The sequence below is a fragment of the Psittacula echo genome (genome assembly GCF_963264785.1).
Source record: "Psittacula echo genome assembly, chromosome: 9".
Taxonomy (NCBI): domain Eukaryota; kingdom Metazoa; phylum Chordata; class Aves; order Psittaciformes; family Psittacidae; genus Psittacula; species Psittacula echo.
This window is the reverse complement of record NC_137745.1, coordinates 17,051,679-17,074,055: the sequence shown is the minus strand read 5'-3', so window position 1 is coordinate 17,074,055 and position 22,377 is coordinate 17,051,679. Positions and strand designations below refer to the sequence as shown.

Sequence of the window (22,377 nt, the reverse complement as noted above, 5' to 3'; positions counted from 1 at the left end):
AGTACAAGCTCCTTCACGCCACTGCTTTGCACCCGGGCCGCTGAGTGCCACCTCTGTGCCCCCCACTACTCCCCCTCTGGGCACCCTCCTCCTGCAGCCCCCTCGTTCTACTGCTGCCCACACCGTTTCTCCAGGATCCCGCTGTCCACTGCAGCCACCCAGGACCCGAGGGTGGCCCTGCTGCCCTGCCCCCCCGCGGTGCCATGCCGGGGGTGAGGCATAGCCTGGCCCTGCCACCTCTCACCAAGGGCATGCTTATATTCAACCGTAACAGTCGTTAATACATACTTCGGTGACTCCGCGGTGCTGGCAGCCGGCTGGGTGCTCCCACCCGTGCTGGAGCCGGTGGCAAGGGTGGCCAGCAGCCCCTCATGGGGGGGTGGTCACTCGGGCTGCCCTCCTGGGCCCGGGGCCGCAGTTCCCCGCTGCTGCCTGTGCCCCACCCCGGTGCTGCCGGCGGGCGGCCGAGACTGGCGGGGGTTTTGCCCCTGCCCGCGGCCCCGCTCCTAGGCAGAGCCCGGCACCCGGGGCCGGCCCCGGGGTCACCAGGGCGATGCGCTGCGGGGGCCCCGCTCGGCCCGTGACCCCTCGTGTGTGCGCCGGCGGCGGGCTCTGCGCGGCTCCTCGCCCTGCCCGTGGCCTGGGGGTCCGGCCTGGGTGCGGGGGGGTGGCAGGGGTCTGCCCCGGGTCCAGAGCCGCTGGCACACACGATCAGCAGCCCCTAACGGCGGGCGCTCCACCAGCTGGAGGAAGTCCTGGTACCAGACCTTGCGGCTGGACACCCCGGCGGCGAGCTGGGGGTCTCCATCAGGTGCCGTGCCTGCTGCCTGCCGGGCGCCGATCACCTCCAGGGAGAGCCGCAGCAGCGGCTGGGTGAAGCCGTGCTCAGTGGCGTGGCACAGGTAGAGGCCTGCGTCGGCATGCTGCACACTGCGCAGCAGGACACCCCGCTCCATCCACACCACCCGCTCGTCCATCTGCACCTACAGCACCACGGGAACGGGTGATCAGCTCAGCACGGCACGGTCCCACTGGTGGCACCCAGCTGGGGAGAGCCTACCTCTCGCTGGGGATCATCCCGAGTGCGCTGGTATGTCCAGAACACGTGGGCTTGCAGGGATTTGGGGATGCACTCCAGGAAGGCTGTGCTGCCCTCCACCCCATAGAGCTGCTTCTGGGGCACACTACCCCGCCGGGGGTCTGGGGGGGACACAGCCTGGCTGTCAGCCCACTGCTCCAAGCAGGGCTGACTCCTACACCTACCCAGGTCTCATCTCACCTTCGGAGCAGAGCACGTTGGGGTCACCATTGCGGACATCCTGCCGGCGGAAACGCCTGGGGGAAGGTGGTGGAAGAGCGGGGGCTGCGGCAGCACAACCTGCACCATTCACTGCGGCCTCAGGGCAGGTTGGCCACACCAGTGCCGTACCGCAGCACATCACCTACCTCTTGGTGTTGGGCACATAGCGGGTACAGGCAGTGCCATCCCAGGCACAGTATGGGTCCCGGGCCAGGCAGCACTCAGCACAGGCTTTGCCATAGGCGCTGCAGCGGTGCAAGGGCAGCTGTGCCAGTGCAGTGGCTGAGGCAGCATAGAGCTGTTGCTGGGGGGGGCAGAAGCAGAGCTGAACACCCCTGCATCACAGCATGGGGCCAGGCAGAGCCATGGTGGGACATGAGGACCTATCCAGGGTCCCTCCTTACCCGCTTGGAGGAGAGCTGCAGGCTGGTGATCGGGGAGGCATTCTGTGGACAGAGTGCAGGCAGGAGTTGGAGTGTGCCTGTGCTGCCAGCTTCCACATCGCAGAAGCTGGAGTGCCTCAGCATAACCCAGAGCATGGGCAGCATAAAGGGGTGCAAAGTGGGTGTGACTGGTGGGGCATGGAGACCCCTCCTCACCTGGAAGACCTGCAGCTCCTCAAGCACCAGCGGCTCCATGTGGTTCCAGCTCTCCTTGGGCACAGAGATCACCTTCAGCACCGTGCCCACATCTGCAGGCAGGGAGAAGTGAGACCCCAGCCCTGGCATCCCCCAGCTGAGCCAGCAGTCCCAACCCTTGAGTCACTACATGCCTGTGCCAATGAAGAGGACGTCGTAACGGCCATCAGTGGCAGTGACGCGGTCCACGGCGATGCGGGTGAAGGTGTAGGGCATGGCAGCTTGCAGGAAGAGGGGGCGCAGGCCGTGGGGCAGCACAGGGTTGTACATCAGGGGGTGGTGCCGGGCAAACTGGATCACCTCATCTGGGAAGTCCTTGGTGGAGCCGAAGGTGCCAAAGGTTTTGCTGGGGCACTGTGGGGGGGCAGCACTGACAGAGCTAGGTCTCACTCCTCACCACCCCATCTTGGGTACTGGCAAGTACTCCCACCAGCAGCACCATTGGGATACCCCTGAACCACGTACCATGCCTGGGCGGGGGTATGGCACACGGCCCTGGTATGATACCCACTGGTAATTGGGACCCTCCTTATGTGCGAAGGGGCCCAGGAAAGCCCGGCGGATGTCAGCCATGGTGTAAATGCAGACGGCTGATCCCTGGAAAACAGAGCTGGTGGGGGAGAGAGGGGATGATGTGAGGGGTGAGTGGGGCACCGCTGGGTACTGGGAGGGGTGGAGGAGAGGGCCTGACCTGGAGGTGGAGAATACAGTGTAGACCAGGGGGTTGCGCTTGTCCCTTGTCTGCAGCAGGAAAACGTCCCCTGCAAGCAGGGAGGATACCAGTGCCACTCCAATGTGCCAGGGGAGCCCATGGCCACTCGGAAGGCCATGTTCCCCTCCCATACTCACGGAGCTCATCGAAGTGGGTGTCTGCCCCGTCAGGTCCTGGCACGGCACACACGAGCCGAGCCTTCAGGAAGGTTGTCCACTTGTTCACCAGGCTGCGCTGCCCACCTACGTCATTCTGTCAGGAGGAGGACACCAGCGTCAGCGGCGGAGGGTGGCATGCCTGACCCCCCCAGCCCCCTGCCTGGGGCTGCTCCCACCCGGCAGATCTGGCCGATGCGGGCAAAGCTGGTCTTGCCCAGCCCCTGCTGCCGCTCCACTGCCGTCTCGCGGAAGAAGAAGTAGATCTTGTCATCGTCAGGGTCCTCGCTCTCCGGCACCCAAAAAACAGCCACAAACTTGGGCTCTGGGGGCAGAGGGATATTGCCTCCAGTGGCCCTGCTAGATCTGCTCCCCTGGGACCCTGAGGCACCTGCTGGGGTCCTAGGGGAGTGCAGACCCCTCTGTGCCCACCTGCAGGGCAGAGGCAGGGTAAGGCTGGGACCCCATCAAGCACCGGGGTCTGCAGATGGCATGGGGACCCCCCAGATCACCCTCCACATGCATCACAGGCCAAGCTTGGAGGACTCATGGCCCCATGCCTCCAGGGAACAATGATGCCGTGCTGGGGTCCCGCAGCTCTGCCACCCTCCCACTGCCCAGCACTGACCGTTGAGCCAGCGGGAGTCATGCTGCTCCGTGCGGATGGAGGGACGCTGGCCCAGGCTGCGGAAGATGGTAAAGTCACGGCCCATCAGATCGGTGGCCACCCCGGAGTAGAGCTCCTCTCCTGGCAGGCACCAAGGGAAGTGTTATGGGGGACCCCCCAGCACCCCACTGCCGCACTGCTCCCCGGCACTGGCTCAGCTCTGCCTTACCCACGAGGACGGAGGCAGCCGCATGCTGGGGGCCATAGGGGCTCTTCCCTTTGCCGTCCTCAACGTGCCGGGGGTCCAGCTTGAAGATGGGCTCCTGGAGAGAGGGGTAAAGACCAGAGGTGGGCAGGCAGCAGCAGCCGGGGGCTATGGCCATGCTAGGGAGGTGGGGGCTCACCTCCGCATGCTGGCCAGCCTCCACGAAGGCACAGACAGGGTGGAAGGCACCAGTGCCGCAGGCGTAGAGGTGGGTCCGGTTGTAGGGGTGCAGGATCTTTATAAAGTTCATGCACTCGGCCTGGGGGACAGAGGGCATGGGGTGGTGGCACTGGGGTGGCCCCGCAGCACCCCACGGTACCCCCCAGCACCCACTGGCACTCACAGTGATGTCCTTGCCGGCCCAGTTGCACTCCTCCCTCCACTCCACAGGTGCTGGCCAGTAGATCTGCAGGGGGAGAGAGGGACACTCACAGCCCCATGCACTCGGGGCTGTCCCACCGTATCCCCCCAACCCCGTTACCTTCCTGTCCCGCTGGCTGATGTCATCCAGGGCCAGGGAGAGGAGATGGTTCTGGGCGCCGACGAAGAGGCGGCCACGCTCCTCATCCAGCAGCAGGGCCTCGTAACAGCACGACCGCTCCAGTGCAAAGAGGCGCAGCCCATGGCGAGCCCGCAGCTCTGCCAGGATCCACCGGCACTGCTCAGCCCCGCCATAGCACTAGCTGCTGCCCAGCACACTCCCCTGCCTCAGACACACATCCAGGGACACCTGGGGCTGGCCATGGGCCCCCCCGCCCCGCTGTGCCACCTCCTCCCCCAAACCTGTTCCACTGGCTTGACCAGGTTCACAACCCCGTGCTGGCCCAGCACCCATCCCCACACCACCCAACACCCATCCCATGCCCCCCCAGAACCTATTCCATGCCCCCAGCACCAATCCCATGCTCCTCCCAGAACCCATTCTGTGCTCTCTGTACTCATCCCTGCACAGCCCACCCCGGTGGCAGTTGGTGGGGCAGAAGGGGCCATTCCCTGCCCCACAGAGCTAATCCCACTGCAGCAGGAACAAACAGCCCTTTGTCCAGTGGGAGGAGAGAGCTCGCTGGGACTCACCACTGGACAAAGCCCTCTGCACCGTGCTAGAACCCACAGAGTGGCAAGTGGGGAGACGGCACTAGCTTGCTGGCTGGCACAGTGGCCCCCACCAGGCATGGCACAGCGTGGCTTGAGAGTGCCACCATGGTGCACTGTGCGGGGATGGATACCTGAGCTGGCACATGCTAGAGGCAGAGTGAAAGCTCAAGTGCCCGCACAGCCCCGAGGGCAGGCAGGTGGTCCTGGTGGGGCTGGTAGCAGGTAGGAACCTGGCAGCCCCTGCCAATGCCTGGCAGCCCACAGGGAGGGCAGCACCAGTGCCAGTGCAGCAGCACTGCAGGGGTTTTGTATACCTCCCGCCATGCCAGCCCCCACCATGCTGCTCCTATCCCCTGGGATGATGCTGACATGAACTGGAGCACCCATATCCCCCCTGTCCATGGCCCATGCTCACCAGGGAAAGCCAACTTGAGACGGGGACTGGCAGTAGGCAGAGGGCGGCCGGCGGCAGTGCTGTGCAGCAGGAGCAGCAGCAGGAGCAGCATGGGGATCATAGCTGGGGCCTGGCTGGGGGCCCCGAAGCGGTGGCTGGGGCAGAGAAGCGAGACCTCAGCTCGGTTACAGCCCCCTCCCCACAACCCCCAAACCATGATCCCTCCCCAGCACTGCTGGTGGGATCCGAAGAGCCCTGAGCATCTGCACAGGGCAGCCCTGACACCACAAGAGGGGACCCACCACTGGGCTCGACCTGGTGATTGCAGCTGGGGACACGGGCCAGCTTGCATCCCTCATGGTTTTAACCCCCATTAATCCAACCCTGAACCACGGGCTCTGGGAGCAGCTCTCCGACTCCTGCCCATGAGGAAACAGAGGCATCTTGGCCAAGCAGCAACCAGCCATCCCCAAACCTGCCCATTCCTGCCTGCAAGCACAGAGCTGTCCTGTGAGGGGACAGGGACAAGGACAGGGCAAGCATCAGGGTAGTGCCAGCCAGCCAGGGCACCCTGGCCAGACATAAGGCTCCTGAGCACTGCGCAACCTGGCCATCATGGGAATCATGGGAGTCATAGGGTCTTTTGCCTCAGTTTCCCTCAGGCTACAGACCCTGCCATTCAGCCCCAGGCTCTCCTTGTACCACCCTGCAAACAGGAGCTGGGTTTGGGGGGGTCTAGCCAAGCAGGTGCCCTCAGTCCCCAGAGGGGCCCATGCTGCCACGCCATCACCCTCATGGGCACTCAGAGCAAGGAAGAACTCCTCCAGCTCTGGCACCCTCTCCTCTGAGAAGCAAGAGGTGATGGTTATCTTGAACACTGTGCCAACCCACAGCTCCCCACCTTGCCCGCTAGCCACACTGCAGCACCCCCAGGCAGCCGGGACCTGCCAACCAGGACCTCCCTGCACCACGTGCAAAGCACAAGCCCGGCCACCAGCCCTGGACACAGCTGGCTGGTTTCACCTGTGCCACAGCTGGGACACCGCTGCCAACCAAAGCCCCACCGCTGCACCAGGGCTCAGTGCAACCGCCCCAGGTCTTGAGGTGTGTGCTAGGCCGAGGTGGGTGCACGGGCAGAGGGACCCGTGCTCATGGCACTGCCCAGCACAGATCTGGGCACGTCTGCCCGCTGCCCGGCACGGCCGGATGGGGCTTGCCCTCGGCTCCTACGGGAAGCGGCCGCAGCTCCCGGGCGGGAAGCGTGGGGAGTGAGTCCCGGGCGGGCAACAGGCAGCGGGCACGGCCTCGGCCGGGAGCAGTGCCGCACGGCTGGGCTGCCCGGCGGCCGGGTGAGAGGGCAGCAGGCGCTAATGGCATTTCCAGAGGCGCCGGAACAAGGCGCGGACCCGCCAGGCCCTGCCAGCCCCTCCGGCTGCTGCCAGCCATGCCCCGGGTGCACCAGGGTCCTCCCGCCCGCCCGGCACCTGCCAGCGCCGCCAAGGAGCACGAGCAGAGCCCTGGGCACGGACCCTCCCGCCGACTGTTCCGGCCTGATGCCGGCACAGGGTGGCAGGTTGGGGGGGGGGGGCGCCAGTAGCGGCAGCACCAGAGACTCCCCGGTGCCAGCACTGTTAGCTCCAGCCCCGAGACCCCCGGTGCCAACAGCCTCAATTCCTTCGATGCCAGCCCCGGCACAGACGCAGCCCCTGGCTCCCCGGTGCCAGCTCCGACAGGGCCCCAGTCCCCCCGAGACCGCCGGGCAGCCCCAGCCGCCAGCCTCCCGGTGACCGTCCGGGACACGGACCCCACCGCCAGTGCCCCGCTGCCACCTCGGGCAAACCCTCTCGACGGCAGCGCAGGGACCCAACCAGAATCACCCCCTGCCTACTTCCCCGGCACCCACCTGTGTCCCAGCTCGGCTTGGCCCGGCCCGACCCCGCCCTCCGCGTCCGCCGAGAGGGAGCGGGACGTCCCCTGCGGGCGGGGCGGGGCGGCGGGGGCGCGGCCCGGGGCGCGGGCACGCAGACACGCGCGTACGCACGTGAGGGCACACGCACACTCGTGTGCACTGGCACGCGGGCACGCGCGCACACGCACGTGTGCGAACAGACGTGTGCGAGCAGGCACACGCTTGGACACGCACAGACACGTGCAAACACAGCCGCTCACAAGCACACGCAGTCACTGAGGGACACGCACATGCACACACAGAGTCCATACGGCCCACGGTGACGCCCGCAGTGACACGCGCTGTCCTCAGGGCACGCCGCGCTCAGCACACGAGGGGCTCGGCATGCGGAGGCCTCGGACACCTCGTCCTTAGGACAGGCAGCTGCCGGCAGGGTGCTGGCTGTCCCCGTGTGGGGTGCCGGGGTGTGCTGGGGCAGTGCCGGGGGCACCGGGGGCCGTGTCGGGGCCGGCGGGGGGCCGGTACTGCACCCCGCTCAGCTGCAGCCCAGATGTCTGGCCCGAGCCCAGCCCGGAGCAAACAAAATTTCTCTGCTGCCTCCCATTTTCCAGCCGCGGCTGCCAAGAATAGCAAGTGCCTAGTGGTGCCGGCAGCGAGGCCACGCGCGTCTTGGCAGGAAGGGCTTGGGATGGGGGGGAACAACGGCTGTCCTGGGGCCACCCCCTACTTTGTCCCCACCTTGTCACTGGCTGTCCCTACCTGTGAGTGCAGGCGTCAGGGAAGGTAGGTCTGGCATGAGTGGGGAGGCAGGGAGTGAAGGCAGACAGGCAGTGCAGGCAGCAGCTGGTGCAGACAGGTGCAGGGTGAGTGGGGAGGCTGAGAATGTAGGCAGCAGCAGGTAGCAGCAGGTAGCAGCAGGCAGCGGGTGCAGGCAGACAGTGGGTGCAGGCAGGTACAGGCAGGCCAGCAGCAGGCAGGAGGAGCCATGCCAGGCAGGGCAATGCCCTTCTGTCTTACTGCTGGTAACCCTCCTCCTGCCGGCCTGGTTTCACTGGTATGCTGGCAGCAGGCTCTGCCCCAGCACCACTGCTTGTTCCCCTCCTAGTTCTGCCACGGTGCCGAGTGCCAATCCAGAATCCAAGGTGGCAAGGTGGATAGGAACAGCAAGTGATGGTTTGGATGCCAGGTGATCCACTGACACCAGGATGGCAGGGGTTACTCTGCCCTAAGACTTTGCCCAGGCACAGCAGTAGGACTTTGGGCTGGGTGGCCCCCACGGGGTTGTGCACAGTGTCCCTGTCCCCACCATCCCAGCCTGCCAGGATGCCCAACCCAGCAAAATGGGCACTTCCAGTGCTGTGCCAGCACCGTGCCTCAGTTTCCTTCCACCCAGCGCCACTCTCGGCATGTGTGGCGAGGTGGCTGGATGACATCACTGTCACCCCAGTCGTGAAGCCCTGCGGGGACCTTGCTGGCAGTGGCTCCGCCTGAAGAAGCCGTCAGGCGTCAGAAGGGCCGGGCTTCAATCCTGGAAAAAACGGCGCGGGAGGGATGCGCCACGTCGCCCGCCGGCCACCCCTTCCCGCCCCTCCGGGTGTTCCTCGCAAGCACCGAAGCTGCGTGGCTCTGGCACAGTGACAGTTCCCAGCTGGAATGGTATCACTACCAGCATCACGCCCTCATTGCCTGCTGGCTCCAGCCCCGCGGAGGGCAGCATGGCCGGGTGCCGCGGCCTGGCTTCTCGCCATCCCGGGGGTGTCACCACCAGCGGCGCTAGCAGGTGCTGCCGCCTTCCCTCTTTGATCCCGTCCCTGCCGCCGGCAGATCCGCACCCAGGGATCGCTGCCTTGGCCAAATCTCCCCGGGCAGTTCCGGCTTCAGCAAGCACCAGTAACTCCGCCGGCAGCGCCTGAGCCTCCAGCGGTGTTTGCGGTAGGAAACAACTCCTCTCCACCTCTGCACGGCAGCAGGCAGCGGGCAATGGCTCCTGCACCTCCTGTGCCGGCCATGCATGAGATGTGTCCATGATATCGGATGGGACAGCAGCTGCTAGACAGCCTGCACACAGGGAGGCAGGCTGGGATGGGTATCCGCTGGCCAGCAGGATGGGAACAAAGCCTGCATCCCAAATGGGAGCAGTACCTCACCGGGAGAGCCCTGGTGATGCCATGGGGTAACCCAGAGTAAGGGGGCTGCAGGGTCGCCTCCCATATCCCTCCCAGAGCATCCTCTGCCCTGGTCATGTTGGCGTGACCAGGCCCAGTCAGAATCCAGGGGTGACAAGGTGAGCTGTGTCATGCCAACTGGTGCCATTATTGTCCCTCTGCCACGTGGGCTTGGCACAGCCCTGCTCCCCAGCCAAGAGATATGCTTGTGCAGCAGGATGGCCTTTGCCAGCCCTCCTGGTGACACTGATGACTTGCTGAGGGGAGAGGAGAGAGCAGAGGAAGGAGACAGATCCTCACCCCAGCCTGCACCCATGGGTACACCCTCCTTGAGCTGAAACCCTCTGAGCCTGGCCACCCCAAAAAGCCTTTTGTGGTTTGCAGTGGCACAAAAGACATGGCTTCAGGACTCCTCCGGGAGTTCCCCCCAGCATGGGGCCCCTTGCCGGCTGCCTGCGTGGCTCCTCCAACCCTGGCTAGGCTGACTCCCTATCCCAAGCCCTGCTCCCCACCACAGACTCTGGCTTTTCCAGGGAGGTGAGGTGAGCTCTGCTGTGCCATGAGCACTGCGGGGATCTCTCTCACTGCCGCTTTGATGGGCATGCCAGTGTCTCCTCACAGGCTGGCATCAGGATTCAGGTGGCTGCCAGGTCTCTGGTGCAGGAGATGGAGCACTTGAGATCACAAGTGTGCCAGTGTGAGGGTTTGACTGTCAGGAAGCAAACAATCCTGTGTAGCACAGCATGGTGGTGATGTCCTGGAGGGGACACCAGCTCAAGGCTCACACCCCATTTATGGATACTCTCCCGTCATCATAGCATGCTGTTGTGAGACCCCACAGCAGAGACTCACATGGCCCCAGCACATTCCTGCCGGGATTAGGTACCAGCTCCCGGCAGCGCCATGCCGGTATAGCCCAGCTAATCCCTTTTTAATTGTCCCAACACCACACTGGGCTGAGCCGGGCTGCCCAGGGGATGTGGGGTGCTGGGTGTATGCCAGTGCCTGAGCAAGTCTGGGGTGCCAACTTTAGGTGTCCATGCTGCGGGACCCTGGGCTTCTAGGATTCTATTCTGCTGCCCAGGGGTGATCATCTGTTCTTAGCTTTGTGGCTGCCTGCAGCCAAGTTTGAGGGCAGGCATAGGGGCTGTGTTCCCTGCACTGAAAACAGCTGAGCTTGAAGCTCCTCAAAACCATCTCAATGGGGCAGAGGCCTTGGCAGAGCTATGGTGTGTGGGACATGGCACGCAGGGTCTCTGCTGCCAGCCCAGCCCTCTTCCTTTCCTGGCAGGAGGGATGCTGGCTGAGCCCCCCTGCCTGCTGCCCTGCCCCAGACCCCCCGGCCCTGCCCTGTGCCACACCAATGAGTAGCATCCTGCTCCTCTGGGCTTTAAAAATAGGCTGGTGTCCCTGCCACAGGGTCCATAATTTTAGCTGGGGTGTGTCTCCCGGAGAAGCATGTGGGGATGGTTCATCTGCTCCCGCTGGCCCGGCTGCATTCACACCCCAGGCTCATATCAGCCCCTCACTGCCTGCTTGATCATCCCTGCCTCAGGCAGCGCCCAGCAGCATGCTCGAGCCACCGCCACCTTCGGCAGGTGAGCAGGGACAGGGGTGCCTGGGTGTCCCCTGAGCCTTCCTGCTTCCCATCCAGGGCATCTCACCCCCAAAGACAGTGTCACCAGTGACTGCAGCATCCCAGCACCACAGCAGCCAACAGCACCCAGCCAGGGGTGGTGGAGCAGTCCCGGCACCTTGCCTTGCCCACTCTGCTCCTCTCGCCCTGGCCCCCAACACAACAGCCACTTCAGATGGGCTCCCGCAGGGCTCCTGCAGAGCCGCAGCGGCTGGGAAGGCTGTGGGGGCTGCCACCAAGGATAATGCGGCTATTGATGGCCGAGCCAGAGGCCCCAGCACGGCACAATAGGGCCTTGTCTGCTGGCCCAGCTCCCACTCCTGCCCAGTCCCAAGCCCAGTATTGGGCTCCCTGCTTCCCCAGAAAGCTCAGAGCTTGCCCGGGTGCAAGCCAGGACAAGCCCTGCTTGGGGTGCGCCGAAGGGCAGAGTAGAGAACCCCCTTTTCCTGTAAACCATCGCCTGGGGAAGGGGCATGGCTTGGGAAACACCCCAACATGGCAATATTCACTCCCACTGGGACAGGGTTTGGGGATCCCCACTCAGCTGTGGGGCAACAGGAACAAGGAGGTGGTACATGCAATGCCTCCACTTCCCTCTGAGGACCATGTCTGAACCCACTGGTACCCAGCACCCACGGAGCTCCCTACTCTGGCCCCCCAACCCCATGGTTCCCCCTCAGTGGGCAGCCCGGTGCCCCATGGCTGCTGTCTCTCACCTGCTGCCGTGTGTGGGCTCTGCCGCTCGCCTGCCTCCTCTCCCTGCGGGTGAGCTGGGGCTGCCGCCTGCTCCTTAAACCCCAAATCCGCGGTGCCGGGCGCCAGCGGCGGGGGCGGAGGGAGGAGACAATGAGCCTGGGTCCCTGCTCCCAGGGCCAGCACCAACAAAAGGCAACTGTGTCCCGTGTCCTCCCAGTGCACCCAGTGACCTGGCCGGCTGAGCTGCGACAGCTCCTGGGGACCCTCGGGACCCCCTGGGGTGCTGCCATTCCTCTCTGCCTGCACTGGGAAGGCAGGGGAGGTGCAGGCCAGCCCAATCACAGCCACAGAGCATTGCCATGTCCCCAAGGACTTGTCCTGTTGTGCTTGGTCCTGTCTCCGCCTGGAGGGGTGCCAGGGCGAAGGCACTGATCGCTGTGCCCCCACCTCATGTGCTCCTGCAAAGCCCGGTCCAGTTGGGCTGGAGGAAGAGGAATGGGACATGTGCCTGGGGGACTCATCCTGTGGGAACCCCAGAGCCCTGCCCATGGGGGCTGTGGGGCTGGGTGGCTGCCTGTGAAGCATCCCTATGATCTGAAGGCCAAGAGCAGTCCGTGCTGCCTCATTAACGCAGGGTAAATGTGTAACGAGCTCTCAGCCGGGCCGGAGCAGTTTGAGCTGCATGGCTCCTCTTGCCTACCCACATGCCGGGAGCCGGAGATGCGGAGGCTCTATCCCAGCAGGAAGGAGAATAAAGGTCTTGTGGCCGGGCACGCTGGGGTGACTTCAGTGCTTGCTGGAAGCAGAGGAGTGGGCAGCGTGCTGGGCTGGGCCGGGCCAGGCCGGGAACAATCCTATCCTGGAGTGGGAATGCTGAGCTGCACCCACGCCTGCCCCAGGCTCCGGAAGGTTCACCACAGCTGAGCTGCCCGCTGTCAGGGAGCAAGGGCAAGGGAAGGGGCTCTGCTCTGCGGTGCCCACGGGCGCAGGAACCAACGGGCACCAATTTAGTAATGAAACCAAACAGCAATTTCCATCTGAAGGCAAAAAAATGTTGTTTTCTGCTGCAATGGTGGCCAGGCGCTGGCATGGCTGCCCCAGAGGCTGTGGAGCCTCCAGCCATGGAGACAGGCAAACCCAGCTGGGTCCAGGCAACCTGCGCCAGCTGAGCTGCTCCTGCCACAGACAGGGTGGGAGCAGGTCTCTGGGTGGCTGTGCTGAGATCCTGCAGCCTTCCATGAGAGGAAGGCCCATGTGGGGCTGGGGGGTATCCGGAGCCCGGGATGTTGGTGACACCACAGAGCCCGTGTGGCTGCAGGCTGTGGTGTCCTGCAGCTGATGGGGTCTGGATGCTGGGCTCACCATGCCATGTCACATGGCACCTAGTGATGGTTTTGGGTGGTTGGTGGCCCTGTGGTGTAGGTGACCCTACCGGGGAGGTGCTGGTGAGCAGCATGGCCACCTCTTCTAATTGGAAAAGCCAAGCAGGTTTGGGCAGAGCAGGCTGTGTGCTGGGGTGTAAGTGAGGAGAGGAAGCTTCTGGGGAAACGGGACTGGGGTCACACGAGTGTGATGGGGCAGTGGATGCCTGGGAGCACAGCGGGGACAGGTGCGGGCAGGCTGCAGGCCGAGGCCAGGCAGTGCCACCGATTGCCGTCAGAGGGCTGTCGGGTTCCGCACCGCCTGGCCGGGGCGGGTGGGAGCTGAGGCCGGACCTGACGTGGAGAAGCGCGTGGTGCTGTAGGGCAGGGGCGGGCGGGCCGGTGCTGAGGCTTTCATCCTTCTCCAGCCGTAACCGGGTGGCGGGGCAGGGCTGATACCGGGCTCCCCGTGCCCTCCCAGTCACCGGACGGCGGTGTCCCTGCGTGTGCGGAGCGCGGGGTCAGCACTGCCTTGCCCATCCCTTCAGCGGCGGGAGCCGGAAGACTCTGGCCGGTGGCGGGTGGACGGTCACTGCCGGCGGCAGCACGGGCAGCAGGCAGCGCTCTTGGCAGAGCTGGGGCTGCCGCCTGTGCCCTGGCACCACGCTTTGTGCTCCCTGAGGACAAGCCGGAGCTGCAGCGATGGAAAGCGGCTGAATGGGTGCCACCATGACCACCGCTACCGCTGCTGGTGGTGCCATCCCCCATGGGCATCCTGGCCATCTTTGTGCTTACTGCAGCCAGCCGAGCCTGGTGCTGGTGACAGCCAACAAGGCCAGGGTGGTCAAGGCCAGGTTGGAAGGGGCTTTTAGCAGCCTGGTCTAGTGGAGGGTGTCCCTGCCTGTGGCAGGGGGTTGGAACTGGATGAGCTTTAAGGTCCCAAAGGCAGGGTGGGGGTCCCAGAACTGCTGTGGAGCAGGCGGGGGGGGGGCTCTGGGTGGTGTGGGATAAGAACAGAGAACATCTAGTGGGAGAGAGGTGCCCTTCTGGCAGGGGAGCTCCATGAAGGGGTCCAGCAGTGGATTTCCATTAAGTGCCATGCTTTGCCACTGAGGAAGGATTTCAGGGAATTGGGCTGAGTGGTGGCTGGGCAGTACTGCGGCACGTGCCTCTGGCGCACATTGGCTGCCTGCCACCAAGGGCTGGCCCATAGCCTCCGGGAACTGGCCCACCCCCACCACAAACAGCTCTGAACTGGGCAAGCCGACCCCTGGACTGGGCAAGGAGGGACTGCCCACGACTTTCCCTGCCACACTGGCTGCCTCGGCACAGCCCATCCGCCAGCGCAGTGGGTTCTTACTTGAACTCCTGCTCCCTCCTCCCCCGCTCAGCTCAGCTCCCACAGCCCCAGGCTCTTTCCCAGCTGTGGGGCAGGAGCCCCCGCAGCCCCCAGGCTGATATGCCCGTAGACTCCACAACTCGTTAAAGTTGTAAAGTAGGTATACTTTATTCAGAGCTGAGGAGCATAGGGGATCGCTCCTCCAAAGGCATGCGCACCTTTTCTCTGCCACTCAGTTTGTTTATATTACATATAATGATTACATAAACATGAGATTGCTTCACGCCTAATACATATGCAAAACCTATTCCGTCTAGTATTATAATTAGCTTTCTGGCATCCGTCCCATTGATGCGCCTGCACAGTGCCTCCTGGTGGTGGTCGTTGGGGGGTCGTGAGAATGAAGGCCTGTAGTTCCTCTCCATTAGCGTGAGTAATCTCCTGCTTGCACGCAGACTCAATAGGGTTTCCACTCCTATCCAAACCTCAGGTTCGGTACAAGCCAGTTTTATGTATCTTAAAGCAGAAACTTGTCAAGCTTGCAAATTTTGTTACTCTGGTTATCTTTTGTTCATTTTCTTTCTATGGATGCTATTTAAACAAGAGTGTCTTTTAAATGTTCGTCACACAAGCTATGAATCTTACCCACTACAATTCTGCCTAGCAGCTGTAACTCCTACAATTCTGCTTCGCAATTCTAGCAACTTTAACTCTTACGGAATAAATGTTTAAGTGAACACAATGTTAAGCAAGCAATGTGATAAACGTTAAGCAGGCACAATGTTAACCCTTTATTCCCAGGTATCAAGGCTGTTTCCCAGCTGTGGGGTAGGTGGGTCAGTACCATTACCCCCTCCGGCAGCATCAGGCAGGGCTGTGCTGCCAGCTCTGTGTGGTGGCTGGGGTCCTGGTTATGGGAAAGCTGAGAGCTTCCGCATGCCTGGCTGTGTGCCGGCGGTGGCAGGGGCTGGCTGGGGCTGTTTTCCTCTGTTTGCTTGGCCATGGGGAAGGCCAGCCATACGGATCAAGGCCGGTGTCCCCAGCACAGCCAATTGTTGGCCAGCTTGGAGGGGAGGGAGAGGGGCAGCCGCTCCAGGGCTTTCCCAACCATGGAGGTGGCCACCATGCAGGCACTGCTCAGCCTGAAACAGTGCCAACCTCAGCCCACCCAAGCACAAGGCTGGGTGATGCTAGTGGGGACCAGGACCACCCAACGCTCCCCAGCTGCCCCTGGTTGAAGTGGCCTCCCCGCAAGTCCCACAGCTTCCACAGCTTGAAGTCCCTGGTGCTAGGGACATGGCAGCCTCAGTCCTGAGCACTGGCATGTCCTTTTGTGCTTCTCCCTCTGAATCCCTTTCACTGGCGGGCCATGAAAGAGCCTTTATCCCTTCTCCTCCTCGTGGCAGGCAGGACTGTGTGCCGCAGGCTGGTCCTGAGGCTGCCAGTCACCCCAGCAGGGGTGGGAGCCCAGCACAGCCCTGCTGGTGCCTTATGTGGGGAGCTGGAGCCAACCACAGTTTTGCCTTGGCTGCATGAGCCCTATCTGCTCCTCTGTCAGCCCCGAACCAATCACTGCCCCCAGGGAAAGGAGGGACACGGCTGTGGCTATATCTCCATTTTTGACCCAGTTATTTATATCTTTAAACAAGGATGCTACAGTTATCTGGGCCAAAAAGCATCCCTGGTGCTCCCCTGCTTTCCAGTCCCCAGCTCCCCAGCCATCTGCCACCCCAGCCAACTCCATGCTTGTGACAGCTTGCTAGGGAGTTTGGGGCTGAACAAGAGACCCCCCTCCCTGGGTGCTGTGTATGCCCCAGTGCTGCTTCATGATGGAGACCTTTCCCTGCTCTGCTAAACATTAACTACCTGCCTCAGCTGTGGCTTGGCCCTGGACCTGGCATCTCAGAGAGGTTTAGCTGGGGTTCTGGATCTGAACTTGGCCCAGGTGGGCTTTGGGGTGTAGGGCAGCCCAGCCCTGCTGTCTTGCACTGCCTGTGCTACCTCAGGGGCTCTGGGAGCTGCCTGGGCTTCCTCCTATCCTTGGAGAGCCTGGGCAGCTGCAGTGTGGGATGATGAGTTCTCTGTGTGGTGGAGAACCCTGGGGCTTGGGAGCTGATGGAGGGCAGCTCAGTGTTCAGAGTCTCAGGCCCTGGGAACATGAGAGCATTCTCTGTGGGCTGACAGGTCTCTGGGTCCCCCAGCAGAACGGGTCCCTGGCACTGTCCCAAGGAATAGCTGCCAGTGCATCCCTTTGGCAGCTGGTACCCAGCACCTCTGCCTGCTGAGGGAAAAAAAGCTGCCGGCCCCACACCTGGCTTTCTAGTAGGACATGGGAGCAGCACAGCCCAGCAACTGGGAACACTGGGGCAAGCAGTGAAGACTCAGAGGCGCTGGCTGGGAGCAGGGCAGTGGGTGCCGGAGATTTCAGGACCATCACAGCCACTTGGGCTTGTTTGTCTTGAAAGGCATTTAAGTTGCATTTAAAAGCAGTAAAATCCTTGCTATGTCCTTGCTTAATTGCCTTAAAGGCATTTAAGCCCTTGTCAAGCCCATGGGAGCAAACCTGGCCCAGTGGGGCTGTGGGTGCTGCCAGTGGGAATGGCAGGGACATGGTTGCCCTGGGTGGCAAAGATGAGCAGGCTGCTGCCAGCACCTCCAGAGGTGACAGGAAACAGTCCTATGCCAAAAGGAACGATTTGTCCCCATCTCCTAGGCCTCAGGGCATCCTCCTGTTCCCAAGCATTTCCAAGCTCCTTGGTGCTTGGTGGCTGGAAGCTGGAGGAGCCCATGTTGGATTGGCATCACAGCAGGGTCTGCAGGAGTTGAGGGTCCCAGGACCCCCCTCCAAACACCAAGTGCTATGGGGAAAAGGAGCAGGGTTACCCCAGGGCTTGTCCTCAGATCCTTGGTTCCCAGTGTGGCGCTTGGCAGAAAAGTGATTGAGCACAGAGATAACCCACCCTGCAAGTCTGCTGAGCAGCCCTTTGCTTCTGGCTTCTGTAAAGTTAATTGGTTTCGAGGTTCCAGGAACAAATGAAGGAGAAAAACCCACTCTCCTGATGTGCAGGATCATTGAATGCTCTCTGGCAAGTTATAATTGCAAATCATGTTTTGAAATCGCATTAACCAATTAGTCCTTGTTGTTGTTGTGGTCTGCCACATGACAGCATGTGCTGTGAGCAAGGCGGCTGTCAAGGGCGATGAAGGGGCCATGAGCTGCCCCCGGCAGTTCTGGGACCAGGGACAATGCTGCTGGCACTGGGGGGTTCTGTGGAGGGGGTGACTGGGGAAGGAGGGGTCCTGCCTTGGGCATGGCCTCCGGCCGCACCCTAGAGTCCCCCCAAGCCCATGCCACCAGTGCAGACATCCCTGTCCTGTTACCAGCATTCCCAGCTCCTTTTGTGCCTCACTCTCTGGTGATGGGGTTAGGATGCAGTGGTCTCAGAGCCCCTGCTGGGTGCTGGGGCTGTGCCTGTGAGATGGCTGGTGCCAGCAGCCAGTGGCATCCACTGGCATGTGCCCAGCAAGGACAAATTCCAAGAGGTTTCTTGCTCAAGAGGCCACAGTAGTGGCGGGGGCGACAGATCTGCTGCTTGGGCTGCAGGTCTGACCGTTACCTCCACCGTATCTTCCTGCCATCCCCCATCTCGGCTCTGGGAACAGCAAGCCTCAGCAGGCAGCAGGCACAGGCTGGAAACCAAGCGTGACAAGGAGAGCATGTCCCGGCCATGCATGGCACCCACTCCTTCCTGCTGGGTCCTGTCCGGCCTCATCCTGTGCCAGGATGCTCTTGAGGCTGAGGAGCTTTATGGGCTCATGTTAACTCATTGGATCTCTGAGTGTGGCTTAAGGATTAAAAGTAGTGAATCTTTTGGCTGTGGGTTGGTGAGAGGCAAACCACACTGGCTGGGCTGCGGGCAAGGGCTGTGGCATGGCACTGCCAGCATGGTGTTCACCTCCCCACCACTCGTGAAGCAGACTACTGCTAGTGGGACGTGCTGTACTCCACCAAGCAGTGCTCCCCTGAAGGCTCCTCACATCCGGGAATCTGGCATCAAACTTTCCAGCTGGCCAGAGAAAACCACAGGGCTGCAGTTTCACAATCTGGTGGAGCCCAAGCCTGGGCCTGACACCAGCAGTGTCCGAAACTGCCCCAGGCTGTCCTGGAGAAACACCATCATCCCTGGGACTTGGGGGGCCAAGGGGATGGTCTTATCCTACCCCTCTCCCAGGCAGCTCCTGGTTGTGGAGAGGGGAGCCAGCTCCCTGCTGTATGGCCAGCCCAGCTGCATGGGGATGGAGCCACCGTTTGCGGGGTACAAGGAGTCTCTGGGACAAGCTCTGAGAGGTTTGGGGATATCTTTGCTCTCTCTTCCTCCTCTCCTCACTGCTTTGATTTTCCACAAAGCTTCAGCTGGGTGTGAAGGGGATGGTGTGAGCATCTCCCCTGCCCAGCTGAAAAGCGGGAAGCAATGGAGAGGGGTGTCACACACTGGACAAGAGCAGGGATGATAAAAAGGGGGCATGGCTTCATTTGTGCCAGCAGGAGGAGGAGCATGGTAGCATGTGGAGGCTGGGAAGGAGCAAACAGGCTCTGAATTGCTGCCCTCTCCCTGACCCCCATCATGACCACCCCATCAGCGAGGACTGCACCCCATGCCATGGAGCCGTTCTGCCCATTCCTGTCCCCAGCCTCCTGTGCCATGTTTGCTTACAGGGCGGCAGCTCTTGGCCTCCTTTTACAACCCTAATGAGGCATGTTGCCACCCATCCCCAGGATGTCAGGATGTCTCCGCACCGGTGCCACGTGGCAGGTGCTGCCTGCATCAGAGCAGGGGAAGGGTTAAGTGAATGGCTTGAACCCAGCCATGCCTGTGGAACTGGCTGCCTCCGGTCCCCCGTCATGCCAGCCAGTGCTGGTTCAGCACTTACGCACGCTGCTGTTATTAGAAATTAGTTAATGGATGTTTCCAGCCACAGGCGAGTGGCGGTCACAGGAGCTGCGGGACTGCCGGGAGGGCAGAGCTGTCTGAGTATTTAACACCCCGCCATGGTTGGGTGCGAGGTTCTGAGGCTGCTGGCGGTGCGAAGGGAGGTTTTACTCCTGCCAGCCTGATGGCAATGCTCACTGCCGGCTGCCGGAGTCATTTCCATCCCAGGCCTCCCAAGGCTTCGCAAGGATTTATGGAAGATATGCATAACACAAATAAAGCCTCCCAGCAATGTGCAGAGCCAGTGTGCAGCCATGGTACGGGGTTCATTGCTCTGCACGGAAGTGGAAGCATCAAACCCCAGCCTCTCTGCAGTGTAGACCCCAAAGGTTTTCAAGTGAAGTGAAAGCCAGGCAGGGCAGAGGAACAGGAGGTGGTTGGTGGTGACAGTCCTCAGAAAGAGGCAAGGAATGTGTGGGGACCCAGCTGATGGCTGGTCAGGAGCTTCTGACTTTCCCTGCAGTACAAGGGATGCTCTTGGGAGAAGAAATTTTCTCTCTGGGGCATGTTCCTGTGGATAGATCCAAAAATTGTGCCTCTGTGAAAAAAGAAGTGTTTCAACTCAGGTGGGGAGGTCTGATGGAGACTGAAGGAGGAGACTGGATTGTGCTCCCTACTCTAGGTCACATTGGAGTGATTCCACATAGACTGACTGCTCCCAGGGTTCTGAGATCCTGTAGCGGACAGTGCAGGAGAGCAGGTGCCCTGAGCAGGGCAGTCAGCTGGATCGGCTTAACATGGGAGCAACTTGACCTTCCCGGGCCAGGGAGAGAATCTGGCTGTGGGTTGTGCTGGTGAGAACCTTCCCTAGCTGCCGAGTGACTCTGTCGATACCTAAGATGGGAGAAAACTCGGCAACCGCACTCAGTATGTGCTGCATTTACCTTTTCAGGTTAGATTAGAGCAACTGCTACAGTCTTGTTGCTTTGAGAGCTGGCTGCTGGCCTCTGGCAGCAGTCCCCAGTGCTGTGGATGATGATTCCTGGTGGGGTGTCAATACCTTGTGGTGTGGTGATGCCCAATGGGGTGGCAATGCCTGGTGAGGCACCAGTATCCGGTGGGCTGGGGATGCTCAGCTGGGTACCAATGCCCAGTGAGACACTGATGGCTACTGCACTGTGATTCCCAGTGGGACTGGTGCACGGTGGGAGTAATGCCCGGTGCGTAGCCATGCCTGGTGAGACACCAGTGCCTGGAGGGGCGGTGATAGCCGACGGGGCGGTGGGCGAGGCTGAGCCCGTGGGCAGCCAGTGCCGGGCTCAGCCCCGCCCCGCGGTCCGTCCCTCCCAGGCTCTGCCCCTGACACTGCCCGGCGGAGCGGAGATTGGGAGCCTCCGCGCTGGGGGCGGTCCCGGCTCCGGTTTAATCTGCGGCTCCGCCGGGATTACGGCTGCAGGATAGTCTCTAATCTGCGGTACCGCGGGGCCGAATACCGGGGGCTACTCGCCCCAGCCTGCAGCAGAGGCACCACCGGAGAGGGGGGCAGGTGAGTCCCATCCCATTCTCCCCAGCTGCCCTCACTCCCGTGCTTTTTGCCTTTTCCCCCCGCACCTCATCCTACCCCCCCCCCCCCCATCTCCCTTCGCCCCCTGCCTTATCCAGCTCTCCTCCCGCAGCCTGGCGCTCCGCGCAACCCTCTGCTCCTCTCTGTCCCGGAGCCAGACGGGTCCTTCCCTGCTGGGGAAGGCTCCGGGCTCCGGCAGCGCTGGCAGGTTGCAGTGCTCGGGGCTTTTTGCTTTGCTTTTCTCCTGCCACTTCTCTCTCCAGGAGCTGAAACTCTCCCGCGAGTGGGTAACAAATTCTGCGAGGGCAGAGGGAAGGCAGAGCTCTAACTCGCTACCTTTGCACTTAACGCCCAGGCACAGCTCTTGCCCCCAGCGTCGTGCCGGGGGGGTTTCAGCATCGCCGCCTTCTTTGCTGATACTAATAATACCACCAGCCCCCAAATACCCCCTTCTTTCCTCATTTTTTCCCCCCTGTTTTAATTTTTAATCGCCCTTGGGAATAACGTGTGTTTCTGATGGCTGGGAGCGGTGGCGGACGGGATCGGATGTCAGGGTGCCGGGCTGAGGAGCAGGGGCACGGGCAGGGAGAGCAGAGTGATGTCGGCTGCCTCGGGAGCTGCTGGGGCTTGGCGGGGCCGTGCGTGCCGTGCTTCCCAGACCGGGTATTTATAGAGTCGGGACAGCCGTATAGAAAGCCAGGAGGCACATCACGTTCCCACCAGCCACGCGTGTCCCACGCCAGTCAGCACTGTGTCCCGCTCTGCTGGAGCGGCTTGGAAAAGTCCTGCTGGAGAGAAACTTTCTCCAAGGGGAAACTGAGGCACGCCGTATGGCTGTTGGCCTCAGGATCCCCATGCCGGAGCTGGCTGTGCGGTGGCAAGGGTGAGCTCCCGGCAGGTAGGATGGAGAGAGGCAGAGCCCGGCTGGCAGCGGAGGGCATGGCTGCACCAAGCTGCCACGGAGCAGACAGGGAATTTTCCACTGGTGTTTGGATCAGGCCCAAGTTGAGCCGTTAGACCTGCTTGGTCCCTGCTGCCGGCCACCAGCACATGTTCATTCCCTGGCTTCGTGGGGGAACCCCAGAAAAAGCCCTCCATCCCCGCGACACTGCCCTGTGCCCGGGGATCGAGTGCTGAAGTGCCCTGACTCCGATGGCCAGGAATGTTGGGGGTAGTGGAACACCCCGGCCCCCCGGGGACGAATGTGGGGTGCCAGCACCACGGGGGAGCCTGGCGGAGGCACAGAGCCCCACAGCGCCCGGCCGCGCTGCAGCTGTAATCACACGCCAGGGCCGCAGCCACGGCAAACAAACAGGCACCGGCAGAGCCTATTTTCCTTGGCGCATGGAGACGGGGGGACGGAGCGGGATCCCACGGGCTCCTTAGGACACGCAGCCCTTGAGAAAACACAGGCGGGTTGGGGACAGGACGAGGCCCCCATGTCCTCATTCCTCCTCACTGCCTGGGTCTCGACCACCACACGCTAACCTGGCTGCTGACGCAGGTTTGCGGCTGGCTGGGTCTCCCATGCCAGCGGGGGGACAGGCAGCCTTGTCCTGCTCTCCCTGAGCCAAGGAGCAGATGTCAGGCTGGTAGGGTGGCCCCATGGC

The 22,377-nt window shown here is 62.2% G+C and overlaps 1 protein-coding gene across 1 annotated transcript; it reads right to left on the bottom strand.

Moving 5' to 3' along the window:
• Positions 1-347: 347 nt before the first annotated feature.
• Positions 348-13,664, bottom strand: LOC308224854 (semaphorin-3B-like; the record flags this gene model as incomplete). Its single annotated transcript, XM_080625155.1, has 25 exons — positions 348-983; positions 1,061-1,200; positions 1,280-1,335; positions 1,447-1,604; positions 1,705-1,746; positions 1,900-1,991; positions 2,073-2,292; positions 2,404-2,548; positions 2,630-2,699; positions 2,788-2,902; positions 2,985-3,130; positions 3,434-3,553; positions 3,642-3,735; positions 3,817-3,936; positions 4,021-4,083; positions 4,159-4,316; positions 5,188-5,321; positions 7,070-7,234; positions 7,336-7,599; positions 7,835-7,918; positions 8,444-8,562; positions 8,742-9,133; positions 11,593-11,872; positions 13,005-13,160; positions 13,470-13,664. The coding sequence occupies 25 exons, from the start codon at positions 13,662-13,664 to the stop codon at positions 543-545; spliced, it is 3,969 nt and encodes a 1,322-aa protein (XP_080481281.1). The 3' UTR covers positions 348-542.
• Positions 13,665-22,377: the final 8,713 nt, after the last annotated feature.